The 16,255-nt window shown below is 36.4% G+C and overlaps 1 protein-coding gene across 19 annotated transcripts in view; it reads left to right on the top strand.

The window, feature by feature from the left end:
• GPHN (gephyrin) overlaps nt 1-16,255 on the top strand; it is a 563,152-nt gene that overhangs the window by 317,981 nt on the left and 228,916 nt on the right. For 11 of the 19 annotated variants that reach the window (XM_060418186.1, XM_060418187.1, XM_060418188.1 and 8 more), the window contains 3 exons: nt 5,962-6,028; nt 12,099-12,371; nt 13,753-13,860. In XM_060418186.1, the coding sequence (XP_060274169.1) occupies nt 5,962-6,028; nt 12,099-12,371; nt 13,753-13,860 (448 nt within the window). The remainder of the gene's footprint in view (nt 1-5,961; nt 6,029-12,098; nt 12,372-13,752; nt 13,861-16,255) is intronic. The other 8 variants (XM_060418183.1, XM_060418184.1, XM_060418185.1 and 5 more) reach the window with 1 other exon arrangement.

Here is a 16,255-nt window from a genome sequence, read left to right on the forward strand (position 1 = left end):
TTACTTACTTCACTCTATATAATAGGCTCTGGGTTCATCCACCCTATTAGAACTGATTCAAATGCATTCCTTCTTATGGCTGAGTAATATTCCATTGTACATATGTACCACAGCTTCTTTATCCATTCATCTGTCGATGGACATGTAGGTTGCTTCCATGTCCCACCTATTGTAAATAATGCTGCAGTGAACATTGGGATACATGTGTCTTTTTCAGTTATGATTTCCTCAGGGTATATGCCCAGTAGTATGGGTCATATGGTAGTTTTATGCCTAGTTTTTTTTAAGGAATCTCCATGCTGTCTTTCATAGAGGCTGTATCAATTTACATTCCCACCAAGAATGCAAGAGGGCTCAATTTTCTCCACACCCTCTCCAGCATTTATTGTTTGTAGATTTTTTGATGATGGCCATTCTGACCACTATTAAGGTGATATCTCATTGTAGTTTTGATTTTTTTAAAAAATTCTTTGAAGTGGTTGTTTCTTTAAGCTCTCACCACTTTCTTAAAGTAGAGATTGAGCACTCTGAGCTTCCCTCTTAAAAGGAAGCTTGGGTTTATCTTTGAAAAGATAAACAAGATGGATAAGCCTTTAGCTAGACTCATTAAGAAAAAGAGGATTTAAATAAATAAAATTATAAATGAAAGAGGAGATGTTTTAACTGATACTACAAAAATACAAAGAATCATGAGACTACTACGTACAATTAAACACAACAAATTGGACAACCTAGAAGATATGGAGAAATTGCTATCATCCACAAATCAGTCAGCATGACAAGACCACAAGTAACATACTCAGTGGTGAAAAACTGAAAACTTTTCCTCTAAGATCAAGGACAAAATACAGACAGCCACCATTTCCACTTTTATCCAACATAGTAATGGAAGTCCCAGCCAGAGCAATTAGACAAGGAAAAGAAATAAGTCATCCAAATCATAAAGGACTGAATGAAAATTGATATTCTTCTTTAAGGCACCTGGACCATTATTAAGAATATACCATATGTTGAAACACAAAGCAAGTCTCAATAAATTTAAATATTACAATCATATTAGGCATATTTTTCACCACTATGCCATGATCAACTATTAATACAAGAAGAAAACTGGAAAAATCACAAATACATGGAGACTAAACAACATGCTACTGAACAGCTATGAGTCGATGAAAAAATCAAAAGCAGAAATCAAAAAATACCTGACCACAAATAAAAATGAAAATACAACATATAAAAATCTATGGGATAGAGCAAAAGCCATACTTAGAAGGAGGTTTATAGCAATACGGTCTCCCTCAAGAAAGAAGAAATATCTCAAATCAAAAGTCTAACCTTATACCTAAAGGAACTGGGTGGGGTTGGGGGGAGAAAGTCTAACATCAATATAAGGGAGAAAATAAAAATCAGAGCAGAAATAAATGAAGTAGAGACTAAAAAGGCGATAGAAAGATTTAATGAAACTAAGAAATAGTCCTTGGAAGAGAAAACAAAATTGGCAAACCTTTTGCTAGACTGGCTTATAAAATCAGAAATAAGGAGAAATTGCAAATAATATCACAGAGATATAAAGGATTATAAGAGAAGACTGAACAGTTATAGATCAAAAAATTAGGCAACCTCTAAGAAATGGATTGATTCTTAGAATCATATGTTTTTTTCAAGACTGAATCCATGCAAATGAAGAGATCACTCACTGGTAGGGAGATGGAAACAGTAATCAAAAACCTCCTAAGAATAGCATCCAGTACAAAACAACTTAATTGGTGAATTCTATCAAACATTTATGTTTTATATATTTATTTATTTATTTTTGGCCCCAAGGCATGTGGAATCTTAACTCCTGCCAGGTCTTGAACCCTCACCCCCTGCATTGGAAGGTGAAGTCTTAACCACTGGACCGCCAGGGAAGTCCCTATCAAACATTTAAAGAACTAGTACCAGTTCTTCTCAAACTCTTCCAAACACCAGAAGAAAAGGGAGCACTTATAACTCTTTTAATAAGCCAACATTACTCTAATACCAAAATCAGACAAGGACAACAAAAAGAAAATTACAGGCCAGTATGTCTAATGAACTCAGATGCAAAACATCTAGACAAAACATTAGCAAATGAATATAACAATATGTTAAAAGGATCATACACCATGGTCAAATAGGATTTACTCCAGGGATATAAAGATAGTTTAATAAACACAAATCAATCAGCATAAATACAACACTTTAACAGAAATGAAGGATAAAAATCATGATCATTTTATCAATAGATGCAAGAAAAAAGCATTTGACAAGAGTCAACACCTATTTATCATTAAAGTAAAATACAATGAGATGGAAGGAGCATACATCAGTATGATAAAGGCCATATATGACAGACCCACAACTAACATACTCAGTAGTGAAAAACTGAAAGATTTTCCTCTCAGACTGAGACCAAGACAAGGATACCCATTCTTGCCACTCTTACTCAACATGGTGGTGAAATTCTAGCTAGAGCAATTAAGTAAGAAAAAGAAATAAAAGTCCAAATTGGAAAGGAAGAAGTAAAACTGTCAGTATTTGTGGATGACATGATTTTATATATAGAAAACCCTAAAGATTCCATAGAAAAGCTATTAAAAATAATATTTTATTATAAATTCATTTATTTTAATTGGAGGCTAATTACTTTACAATATTGTATTGGTTTTGTCATATATCAACATGAATCCACCATGGATATAGACATGTTCCCCATCCTGAACCCCCCTCCCACCTCTCTCCCCGTACCATCCCTCTGGGTCATCACAGTGCACCAGCCCCAAGCATCCTGTATCATGCATCGAACCTGGACTGGCACTTTGTTTCATATATGATATTATACATGTTTCAATAATAATAAATGAATGAAATAAACTTGCAGGATAAAAATAAACATACAAAAATCTGTTGCATTTCTCTACACTAAGAATGAACTAGCATAATGAGAAATTAAGAAAACAATTCATTTTACAATTGCAACAAAGAATAAAATACTTAGGAAGATTTTAATCCATGGAAGTGAAAACTACAAGACATGTTGAAAGAAACTGAATAAGACACAAAGAAATGGAAAGATAGTGCATGTTCATGAGTTGCAAGAATTAGCATTGTTAAAATGTACGTATTACCTAAAGCAACCTGTAGATTCAGTGGAATCCCCATCAAAATACAATGATATTTTTCATAGAAATAAAACCAAAAAAATCCTATAATTTGTAAAAAATAGCAGAAGACCCTTGGATAACCAAAGCAATCTTGAGAAAAATGATCAAACTGAAGATATTACATTCCCTCATTTCAAATTATACTACAAATCTGTAACAATCAAAACAGCATAATATTGGAAGAAAAGCCCAGAATTTGAGAGCCCAAAAGTAAACCCATAGATATATAGACAGTTAATTTGCAACAAAGGAGCAAAGCACATAAAATGGAGAAAGGAGTATTGGGAAAACCAGATAGCACATGCAAAAGAATGAAACTAGACCCTGTCTTACATTGTACACAGAAATTAATAAAAATGGATTAAAGACTTGAATGTAAGACTTGAAACCATAAAACTCCAGAAAAAAATCATGGGCAGTATGCTTTTGACATTAGTTTTAGCAATATCTTTCTGGATATATATTCTCAAGCAAAGGAAGCAAAATTAAAAGTAACCACATGGGACTACGTCAAACTAAAAAGCTCTGCGCAGCAAAAGAAGCCATCAGCAGAATGAAAATACAGGCTACCAAATGGGAGAAGATACTTGCACATCATGTGTCTATAAGTGGTTGATACTCAAAATTTATAAAGAACAACAACAATTTTTTTTTAATTAAACAATGGGCAGAGTTTCTGAATAAACACTCTTCCACAGCAGGTATACAAATAGCCAACAGGCACATCAGAAGATTTTCCACATCACTAATTAGGGAAGTGCAACTCAAAACCACAAAGAGATATCATTTCATACCCATTAGAATATAACAAGTGTTTGAGAGGATGTGCAAAAAAGGGAACCCTCATACACTGTTTATGGCAGTGAATTATGTGCAGCTACTGTGGAAAAACAGTATGGAAGTTCCTAAAAACATTAAAAATAGAACTATCATTTGATCCAGCAATTCACCTTTTGGATATTTATCCAAAGGAAGAAGAACCACTATCTCGAAAAGATATCTGCATTTCCACCTTTACTGCAGCATTATTGCCAGGACCTGGAAACAACCTAAGTGTCCATTAATGGATGAATGGATAAAGAAAGAGAGGTATATATATGCTATAGGATATTAGTCATAAAAAAATGGAATCTTGCTACTTGTAACAGTATGAATGGACCTTGAGTCTATTGTGCCAAGTGAAATAGATCAGACAAAAACAAAGACTATATGATTTCACTTGTATATGTACTCTAATAATAATCAACTCATAAACACAGAGAGTTGACTGGGCTTCCCTCATAGCTCAGTCGGTGAAGAATCTGCCTGTGATGCAGGAGACTGCGGTTCTAGCCCTGGATCAGGAAGATCCCCTGGAGAAGGAAATGGCAGTCCACTCCAGTATTCTTGCCTGGAAATCCCATGGACAAAGGAGCCTGGCATGCTATCACTCCATAATATATACATATATCAAATCATCCTGTTGTACACCTAAAATTAATATAGTGTTATTTGTCAGTTATATCTCAATTAAAAGGAAAGCTGTATGGACAGTTTTAAATAGCTATGAGCACTTTGTATGATAAGAAAAAGCAATAAAATACAAGACAATTTTAGATTATTTCAAAAAGTTAAATAAGAAACTCAGTTAAAAGTTGTAGAAAAATATTCTTATGTGACTTATAACCTGAGTTATAAAATTTTAGAAATAGACTAATTGAATCTAGTCCTTTTGTTTTCAAATAATGGAAAGTATATGTTACCAGGTCAGAGTTACATAGCCAATTATCGGAAGAGCATGATTTGAACTCTCATTTGAAATCTAGGCCTTCAACTCTTTATTCCAGCTTTCATACTTCTCAACTGCCTATGTTTTTTATCTAACCACTTGGTTTTAAAGTGACCTGAAATTTTACAGTGAACTTTGAAAGACCTTTATACTTCAAATTGACTCTTGTTTATCAATTTATCAGTTAATAGTTGCGGTCTCTAAATTCTCCCCAGTGCTATTGATCTATGAGAGACCTGTCTCACTTTTTTAAAGTTTATTTACTTATTTTAATTGAAGGATAATTACTTTACAATATTGTGATAGTTTTTGACATATATCAGTATGAATCAGCCATAGGTATATATGTGTCCTCTCCATCCTGAACTCCTGTGCTATCTCCCTCTCCACCTTATCCCTCCAGGTTGACACAGAGCACCAGCTTTGGGTACCCTATATCATACATCAAACTTGCACTGGTTATCTATTTTATGTATTGTAATGTGTATGTTTCAGTGCTGTTCTCTCAAATCATCCCACCGTCGTCTTCTCCCACAGAGTCCAAAAGTCTATTCTTACTTTAAAACTTATAGACTTCCTGAGAAGCAAGAGTGTAAACATCTCACTCAATGCCAGAGTGCCTTATGTGTTAGAGTTTTGAACATAGACATTACTATATTAGTCATTTTTAGTATGCTATCTCATTGAATTCTTAGAACTGTAAGAGATATGAAAAAGCTGAAGTTAGAGAAAGAAGATAATTTGGCCATTATTTCTTTAAAGTGGCTAATTTGTTCTGATATCATGTTCAGTGCATTTTTCTAATCCACCACACTAACCATTGTTATAAAAACCTCAGCCAGAGAGAGTGCCCATTTTGTATAATACTTGGTAAATATTTAGCTGTAACAGTTTTATTCCTAAAAAAATTGTTCACATATAAAAACAATGATTGGTCTTTGTTGTTGAAAGTATTTAAACCAACCATCATGCTAAGTTAGTACTCATACAGTTTCTTTTCCCTTCCAGGCCTGTATGTGGAATCAGAGGGAAAACTCTCATAATTAACTTGCCAGGTAGCAAGAAAGGATCTCAGGTAAGCAGTCTTCAGATTTATATGGTTTAGTTTGAGAACTTTTGGCCAGCTGTGAGAGTTAGTCATACAAGAAGTTGGAGCCCTCCACAAGACCTCACTTCTGACACCACTTGCAGTTCAGTGCATTCCCAAAACCACCCTCTGTTTCAATAATTCACTCGATGGATTCAGAGAACTCATTGAAAGGTGGTATACTTATAGTTATGGTTTATTATATGGAAAGGATACAGATTAAAATCAACTGGGCAAAGAGGTGCATAAGACAGAATAAAGAAATACCAAATGGAGAAGAGCTTCTAATATCTTCTCGCTGTGGAGTCGTGAACACATTACTCTCTTGGCATCAGTCTGTAATGACACAAGGCTTACTGCTTATCAGGGAAGCTCTAAGTCCTTAGCATCCATAGTTTTTTATTGAGGTACATCATATATTGCCCGTATGGCTGACCTTTAGTCTCTTGCATTTCCCAGAGGCTGGGCTAATACTTGTAGTCTCCAACACTTACAGAGCCAAAAATCACATTTCCCAAAGTCTCCATAATAAATCACACTGTTAGACTGCCTGGTAGCAAAAGTTTCCAGACAGAAAAAAGGCACTCCTTTCATTTCCCAGTAACTAAGGGCATAGGCCAGATTCTCTTTGGGTAAAGTTAAATTTTCATTATACAAGCTACCCCCTGGCCTATGGCTAAGGCTTTCTTACAACTAAACAATAATATTTGTCTGGCTGAGCATCTATATTTAGTATAGCATCTATATTATAGACATAACAACAATAGTAGCATGAATATGCCTAAGATTTGGAGGAGCCAGAGAGAGATAGGACTAAAATCAGAGAAACGAGTAATTCATCCTCTAAAGCCATTATACAAATTTTCATATTTTTGTACTCATTTACCAATTTTCCACCTTGATCTTCTGTTACTGTACCTTATGATACATTCACACAGAACTGTTTACCGTAGAACAGTTACCAACAGTTCTCTTGCTCAGGCCAGTCATTTCTCATTGAGAAGGCTTTAACTCAGATCCCCAGTATACATGGCCATCAATATCAGCAGTATAATCTTACTAACAATGCTTGTATTATATCGTAGTACAGTAGTAAATATAACCTGAAAAATAAGAGTCAAAAGATACTGAAACATTACTGGAGTCCTATACAAACAGTAACTAGTTTTCATCGTATCACATGATCAAGATGTATCCCAGAGCGATGCTCCTCAGGTTTACAGACTTGTCAGGTTCCAAAAGCAACCTATGCCTTTTCCCTTTCTAGCATCTGCTACAGCTGAGCCAAGAAACAATATCATCTCTTGTTTTAAGCTGCTTTTGAGGCACCAAAGTAATACTGAATTTCCCTGCTGCATAACCCCTTTAAACTCATTCCTTTACCTTCAACTACCATTTCTCCTTCTCTCCATTTATATTCAAGCATTTCCTTAGAACATCTCGAATGAGACACTTGATTTGGCCACTGGGCTGGTCCAAATGGCCCATCGGTAATACTAGTTCAACAAGTACTTCCCTCTCAATCCATTCCGTTTATTTAAGATAAGGTTACATAGGTACAGAGTTGGTGGGCACTCTGAAACACCAGGCAATATAATTGCATTTACTCTTAAGCCCAATTTGGCCAGATGGAGTAAGACATAGTCTGTACCATCAGATCCTTAGGAATTCTGACATAAAGATTTAAAAGTATAGTTAACAGTTTCAGCCTAAGAATCATCCCTGCCTCTGGCACCCACAGTTACAGCCCTGGTCCTCAGACCACTACATCACATAGAAAAGAATAGTGTTCAGGTGATGTGGGGAAAGAAGAAAAAGGACAATTGTAAAGAGAAAAGTGTAGTTGTATACAAACATCCTTTTTCATCCCCCCTTAGCAGAAAAGCAGACGAATCTGTCCGGAGAGAACACTCACTTAACCTCCCTAATGTTGAGTACGATCATACACTAATGAAAGCTTTATGCATTTATCTCCTCCCGTTTTAGACAACAAGTGTTTCAGTTTCAGTTTTTTATCATATTATTGCTCTGAAGATGAAAGTGTGTTCCTTGATCTAAAGATGTGTGCCTCCACAGTCACTGACACAATATCTTCTGTCCTGGTCCTTTTATAGTCTGTTGAGCGTGTGTATCTACTCTGGAATAAACAAAGCTCATCCAGAGTAAGTGTCTATACCTAGTAGACCTCATTTGTAGCCTTGTACCCATTTGTAGTTAGTTGGACTAACAACATCAGCCCAGCTTGCCAGGTATATGTAGGACTTTTCCCTTGGGGAATTCGCTGCATAGCCCTCTGCCGTCTCTGTCTCTCTTTATAGCAGACAAAACAGTTCTTTTGGCATTTGTGCCTCATAGTGTAAGAGGAATATATTTAGATTCAGCCCGTTTCTGCCTTCTATAGGCCCCTAGTGTCCACTCTTCTCATGGGCCCAGGTGGCCATGTCAAGAAAGTATACCAGGATATCTGCTCTCCAGTACCAGTCAACTTCGAATTCTGAAAGGGAATTCTTCCGACGGGCATTAACAATCTACTTTAATATACCCATTACATTCCCAGTGATTTCCATAGAGCCATACTCCATACAGGTGTCCCTTTAATAGACCAGTTTTCCATTGCCCATCTGCCTGACCATATGACTAGGCCATTTGAACACTTCCCATGAGTCAGTAAAAACCCAAACATAGGGGCAAACAAGCAGTTCAGCCCATGGAGCTGATTTGTTTTTACCTTCTTCAATCAGAGTGGCGGCCTTCCAAACAGGATGCTGTCCCTTCACCTTGGAATTGCCATCCATAAACCAAGCAGCTCTTTGTTGATCAATAGAAAGCTGTTTATAGGGCACCGCCCAAGTGGCCCAAGTGGCCATAGGATCCAGCAGCTCCTCAGGTGGTTCCGAAGTCAGCCCTAGGTGAAAAGAGGCTGCCTGCTCGTGAGTACCTCCTTGCATTCTCCTGGTAGCATGATTCTATATGCAACATTTCCATTTTATTATGGAACTCTCCTGGGCATTGCCTTCCTTCCTCATTAGAGCTTTTCTCTGAAATTACCAAGACATTATAGATATTTCAGGTTTCAGAGTTATTGTATGTCCTTTAGTCATAAGGACAGTCTCAGTTAAAGTCCAATAACAAGTAGTAATTGTCTCTTAAATGGAAATTTTTTTGGTCCACAATTCCAGCAGTTATTGAGTGGCACTCACAGGTTTTTGCTATAAGCCCTAGTCTGCATGCCACACAAGGCTTTTGTACAGCAAATTAATAATCTGTGTGATCCCATTTAGCATGTCCATGTAGAAGACTGGATTTACATGCCTCCTGTTTTACAGTGTGAGATAGGGGATAAATTCTCCAGACACAACATGCATCCTCATAATACATTCAGGTAGAAATTCACCATTCACATAAAGTTCACTGTCCAAACATTGTAATTCTCGTCTAAATGTTCACCTTAATCCCATCAATTGCTTCATTCCTATAGCCTCCCATTCTAACTATACTCCTCCCACCTCCCATTAGGATTTCAACAGATTTTAGAATCACAGTATGACCCCCATGTCAAGGAGTCCCAGAAAAGTCTCTTACCTGTCTCCGAATGAGTTTAGCCATTTGTGTGCATGTGGCCTTGGAATTCCAAGGCCTGGCTTGGGCCAAGGAATCCAGACAGTTTTGTCATACCTCATATTGATTAGATTATGGGGCCATCACTTAAGGTGATTCAGGGTAAGGTTTCTTTGCCTTCTATCTTTCTAAATTCTGCCAAACAAGTGTAAAACGAAATTTGCTTAGGATCTCTTAATGTTAGTAGATCAGCAGATCTCCCATCTGTCCACTCAACACAACAGTGCTTCTTTAAGACATCTGTTTTGCCCCCGTTAATACTCGCTCCATTCATATATTTCTTAATAACCATGTGTTTCCACCCTGCTAGGACAAGTCCCTTGAATCTCTTATTTCTCTTTCCCCATTTTCTTATGAATCAGTCCAAATTTATTTACTATTTATTGCTTCAACATAAATTTTTCCATGGGAAGCAGCTCTGAGGCTAGCAGCTATGTGTCAGACCATCCAGAAGCCAAGCTTGACCCAGCCTCAGGATCCACCCCAACATTCTCCATTACTTTTGTTTTAGCTAGTACAGATACCATTTATTGTTTGTGTATTGATGTGACTCCTTAGGAGTTAGATCTTTCATTTTCAAATTTAACTGCTAATTTTGTTTCCAGTAACTAATTGCAGTACAGCTACAATTCCGTTCTTTGGGTGAGCGTGTATTCTTTGAGACTCTAAAGATTCGTTATCCCCCACATTCTCTTTCTTCCTCTTCCTGGGTCACAAGTTTCAGTGAGTCAGGCTGTTTCTGTCAAATCTCACTTCTTAATACCAACTGTAAGGAGTTTTGACCAGCTGCAGAAGTTAGCCAGCTAACTTCTTGTGGAGCACTCCACAAGACTAACCTCACTTCTGTCATCAATTACAATTGAGAGGATTTCTAAAATCACCCTCACTTTCAATAATTCACTAGAAGGACTCACAGAACCCACTGAAAGCTGTCATACTCATGAGTATATTGCATCACAGGGAAAGAATACAAGATGAAATCAGCCAAGGAAAAGAATATATATGGCAGAGTCTAAGTGAGGTAACAGTCAGGGAACTTGTGGTCATTCTCTTTAATGAAGTCATAGATAGCATCACCTCCTGTTAACATAAGACCATTGTTGTTGCTGTTTAGTCATTAAGTCATGTCCGACTCTTTGTGACCCCATGGACTGTAGCCCACCAGGTTCCTCTATCCCTGGAATTTCCCAGGCAAGAATATTGGAATGGGTTGTCATTTCCCCCTCCAGGAGATCTTTCTGACCCAAGGAATGAACCTGTTTCTCCTGCATTGCAGGCGGATTCTTTACTGCTGAGCCGCTGGGGAAGCCCAATATAAGACAACACACATAGAACATTGCTAACTATGCATACTCTCCTTTACCTATGCTAACTCTCCTTTACCTTTGGCGTTCAGAGTTTTTGTTGGAGCTTGATCACTTATTGCCCATGTGGTTGACCTTTAGTCAGCCATTCTCAGTTCTTTCCAGAGGTAAAACTGATACCGTGTTTCCCAAAGCCCTCATAATAAACCATGTTGTTAGACTGTTCAGTGGCTAAAGCCCCCAAGCAGAAACACTTTTATCAGGCATGATATAATAAGGAACTAGAGATCACCTCCCAAAAGCGAGAATAAAGGCCAGACCTCTCTTTGATTAAATTCCTTACTATACAATTTTTTTCCAGGAGGGTAAAAGGTTAGTTACCTTCCAGATATTCCAGTAACTGATATTTCTTTACATATTAGATTTGAAGGTAAGTTGCTTCACATGTGAAAGAGAAAGACTTCTGCCCAAATATACTCTCCAGATATATCTGGCCTTACTTTCTGATTTTAAAGTTCTCACCTGTTTTCTTTTGGTGATAATAGGTGATAATGGACATATTTTGGGCATTAGCTGCCTATTCTCCTTACTTATTAGCACCCTACAATAAATGCTGTACTTTCCTTCACCTCCTTCCCAAAAAAAAAAAAAGAGAGAGAGAGAGACTGTTTTGACTTTTATGCTGCACAAACTTATATCTACTTTTACATATTGCACAATTTTGTCTATCTGTACTTTACAATTGTAATCAGAACCTAAGTTCTCTGAATAAAATAGTTCAGTATTCAGTTGGTTTGTTAGTTCTAGTATCCTTCTTTTACCAGAAAGGTAAAAACTGTTATCTGCTCTCTCATAATGTATCTTTAAATCCCAAAGTTGTGTAGAAGTTTTACTTAAAAAAAAAAATTGCTGTGTGTTTGTATAGTGGAATTCTTCAGCTTATGGAGAATACTGTAATATATACCAGCTTACTTCATATTTCGCATTGCAAAGACAATACATTAAATATGATTCATTCTTAAGATAGATGGAGAGAAAATCACAAGTAAATCCAAAATCACAAATTTGATTGCTCCCATTTTACATGCCTATAAAAATACTTTATCTTCATTTTTTTTCCTTCCTCTTGCGTACAGGAATGCTTTCAGTTCATACTACCAGCCCTACCTCATGCCATTGACCTTTTACGTGATGCCATTGTAAAAGTAAAGGAAGTTCATGATGAACTTGAAGATTTACCTTCCCCGCCACCACCTCTTTCCCCTCCTCCCACAACTAGCCCCCATAAACAGACAGAAGACAAAGGGGTTCAATGTGAGGAAGAGGAAGAAGAGAAGAAAGATAGTGGTGTTGCTTCAACAGAAGACAGTTCTTCATCACATATAACTGCAGCAGCCATTGCAGCCAAGGTAAGCCTGCTGAGAGAGACCCAGAGATCTGAAGGGCCCGTAGGTGAATGTGTTGGCTTCATCTCTCTTTCCATCCCATTCTTCCATAAGTTAAATACAATTGTGTGGCATCCTTTAAAAAGAACTGGAATATTCATGACACTCTACAGCTGTATTCCCTCCATTATGTTGAGTTCTTGAAACATTTAAGTTTTGTTTTGAGTTCTGAGGCATTAAAGATTCTGCTGTTACCTATTGAAGCAATAGCTCCCATGATAAACAATGTGACATTTAAGAACTCTGTGAAGATGTCAGTTTTGTGATCATATTAAATATATAATGTTTATGTATTCAGAACATCAAACATTCACAAATTCTTAAAGGAGCATCAAAAGAGGGTAAGAGACCTAAGATGGTTCAAGAAATTAGTTGAGAAAGGTTAATATATTTTTTTTTAAAGACAAGATTTTTCATCAATTAACTACCACTTATTTAACTGTTGGACACAATTTACACCAGTCATATGGAGAAGAAATGGATGTAAGGTATTTGTATTTTTTATTTAATAAAGCAATAAATATTATTAAAGCAGTATCAAAATATTGCAAGTTCTCTTCAAGCAATTCTGGGAGTAAATACTACCATACAGTACCATACAGTATTTAGTACAGTAAATAGTACCATACATTACTTCTGTAAATTTCATCATCATGTCAGAGTCACAGAACATGATTTACATTGTTAACCATATGTCATATAACCGACCTTGTATACTTTAAAATCTTCAGACAGTAGCATATCCCTTCTGGAAGTAATGCTTGTTCATTGATCGAGAATGTAAAGATTGGTAATCTAATCGTTTATGAAGTAATTCCTAAAGTTTTATGGCTCGTTCCAAAATTTCAGCTATGAGCTTAGCATGAGAGGACTTTTTGAGAACATTTATATTGAAAAGAATCATAGAGATCCTTTTGAAGTGTCCATTCAGACAACCAGTAGATGGTTCCTTCACTGAAAACTGGCTCATTCCATCTCCCGATCCATTCAGTGATCCATTAAATCCTTACTTAGGGTAGTAAGTATTTAAGTTATGTGTGAGGTTTGTTTTATTTCATTTTGTTTTGTTTTTATGGAACTGATTGATGAAATAGGTACATTATTAAATCATCATATGTTTTCTTTCTTTTACTCTTAATTAAGAGTTAAAAGTACCATCAGTTTCAACCTTAAAAAAAGCGTATACCATCTGAATTCTAAGCTGATTTTGTCATTATACATTTGCAAATTTTGGGCATTTCAGTGTTCCATTTGTTTTCAACTTTTTTCCTTTCCAGTCATTTTGCTTGTATAGTTTCATGTTTTCCTGTCATTGTATTCATCGTTGTTATGTGTTGTGCATTAGAAGCATCCATTCTACACCAGTCCTGCTGTTATCATGGCACACGGTGAGCAGCCCATCCCTGGTCTCATCAGTTATTCCCATGATGCAACAGGCAGTGCAGAGGAACCGGTAAGACAAGAGGCTTTTGCATTAATGATTTTGCAAGCATACAGCCTACCTCCTGTCCTTAGAGGTAGGCTGTAACTTATTACAGAAGATGTGTTTTATTCTGAAGGACCTTCACTACTGCTTTTTTGTTGAAAATAAAAGTGCCACTGAGTATCTTCCATCAAGGAATTTAATAGTTTCTCCTATACCTGAAGTACTCTACCATCATTAAGATTTTATAGTATGTGGCAATGAACTTTCATCACATGATTTCCAAGAAATTCATGACTCAGAAGTCTTTTTATTTAGTAATTTCATCACATACTTTAAAATATATTGCCTGCCTTAATTAAGATAATCCTGTAAGATCACATTAAGTTTTAAAAATCTAAACAGATTGATCAAAATAATATTTAATTTATATCAATCTTGCTTTTTTCTTATGGTTTTGCATCTTTCTTTTCTATAACTGTGTTTGCATTACAACCATTTAGAGAGTTGAGGCTTTGTACAAAGGCTGATATTACTCATCTTCAGATAGAAACTTTTAAGGATATGTATTACTTCTTTCCAGCTTTCCTGGTGGCTCAGACAGTAAAGATTCCACCTTTAATGCAAGAGATCTCTGGGTTGGAAAGGTCCCCTGGAGAAGGGAATGGCTACCCACTCCAGTATTCTTGCCTGAAGAATTCCATAGACAGAGGGACCTGGAGGGCTACAGTCCATGGGGTCACAAAGAGTCAGACTAATACGTTCACTTTTTTTTCATCACTTCTTTCAGTCATTGGCTGTGAATGGTACTTTGTGAAAAGTGTCAGGCTAGAAAAGATTAAACTGGTAAGTATAACCGAATAAGCAGTGACAATTTAGACCATGGCTTCCAAAAAAAAACACTCAGTCCCTGATATGAACATAAAGTAAGAAAAGTAATAAAGTATAATTTTGTTTATAATCCTTAGAAGAAAAATACCCAGCATTTCAGTGGAATGCAAGGAGGAAAAGTAGTATTGGTTATCTTTCGGTGGATAAGCTACCAAATGGTGACTTTAACCATCTATTGAACAAGCCACACCTGGTTAGAAACAAGCTTAGCCAAGTCAGAGGCCAAGTAGAAAAAGGAAATATTGGTTAATAAAATGATTAAGAATTTCAGTCAACAGCTGAATTCTCCAGCTATAGCTTTACTATAAATTATAAACATTCCAAAATATACCAAACTGTCTTTTGTGTTCTCATATTATAAAGCAACCATAGCAACTATAATAATAATCCTGATTTTCAAACTGAAATATTTGGAAGTTTTCTATTCATAACCAAGCTTTCAAGTTGTCATATTCTGCGTGTTATGTTATTACATGAAAAATATTTGAATAACCAAAAAGATTTGAATAACTCTTCAATAGTTAGTTCCTAGTGACCTGAATACTTGCCATTGCCAAACCAACAGGTTGCTTTTTCAGGAAACGAAGACGCTTGAGGAATGCCCCTGAAGCTTGTAGTGGTTAGGTGTTAGTTGCCTCTCCAGCAGCCATTTGCAGTTCCCTCTTCCTAACACTTTACCGCATTCCCCAGTCATGTGATTTGGATGAGACTGACTAACCCTCCAGCATATGTATTTCACGTAGCCACAGGTTTAATTCAAGAAACACATAATTCAGGTCAATAAGAAAATCTATTAGGTTTTATTGGCACTGCTAGGAACATAGACTCTCTGTTTTCTATTGAATATGAATGAGGACATATATAACTGTAAAAGAATTGCTATCTTGAACCATCAAAGTAATGCCTCCCAATAAATAAATAAATAAAGAAGCAATCCTAAGAAATGGAAGAGAAAGTGAGATCCTGAGTCCTGGTCACATTGTTTGACCATTTACTCAAGCCCTTATTGACTTCTCAGTTACCTGAGCCAATAGAGTACTTTAAAAATGTTAGAGATAGAGATGGGTCAACTGTGGTGTGCAACCAAAAAGCATGTTAGCATATCTCAGTATGTAGTGTCTAACCAAAGAGCTACCAACGGTATTTTTCAATTAGAACAAATAATTTCACAATTTGTATGGAAATACAAAAAACCTCGAATAGCCAAAGCAATCTTGAGAAAGAAGAATGGAACTGGAGGAATCAACCTGCCTGACTTCAGGCTCTACTACAAAGCCACAGTCATCAAGACAGTATGGTACTGGCACAAAGACAGAAATATAGATCAATGGAACAAAATAGAAAGCCCAGAGATAAATCCACACACCTATGGACACCTTATCTTTGACAAAGGAGGCAAGAATATACAGTGGATTAAAGACGAACAATCTCTTTAACAAGTGGTGCTGGGAAACTGGTCAACCACTTGTAAAAGAATGAAACTAGATCACTTTCTAACAGCATACACAAAAATAAACTCAAAATGGATTAAACA

This window comes from Ovis aries, chromosome 7 (genome assembly GCF_016772045.2).
Source record: "Ovis aries strain OAR_USU_Benz2616 breed Rambouillet chromosome 7, ARS-UI_Ramb_v3.0, whole genome shotgun sequence".
NCBI lineage: Eukaryota > Metazoa > Chordata > Mammalia > Artiodactyla > Bovidae > Ovis > Ovis aries.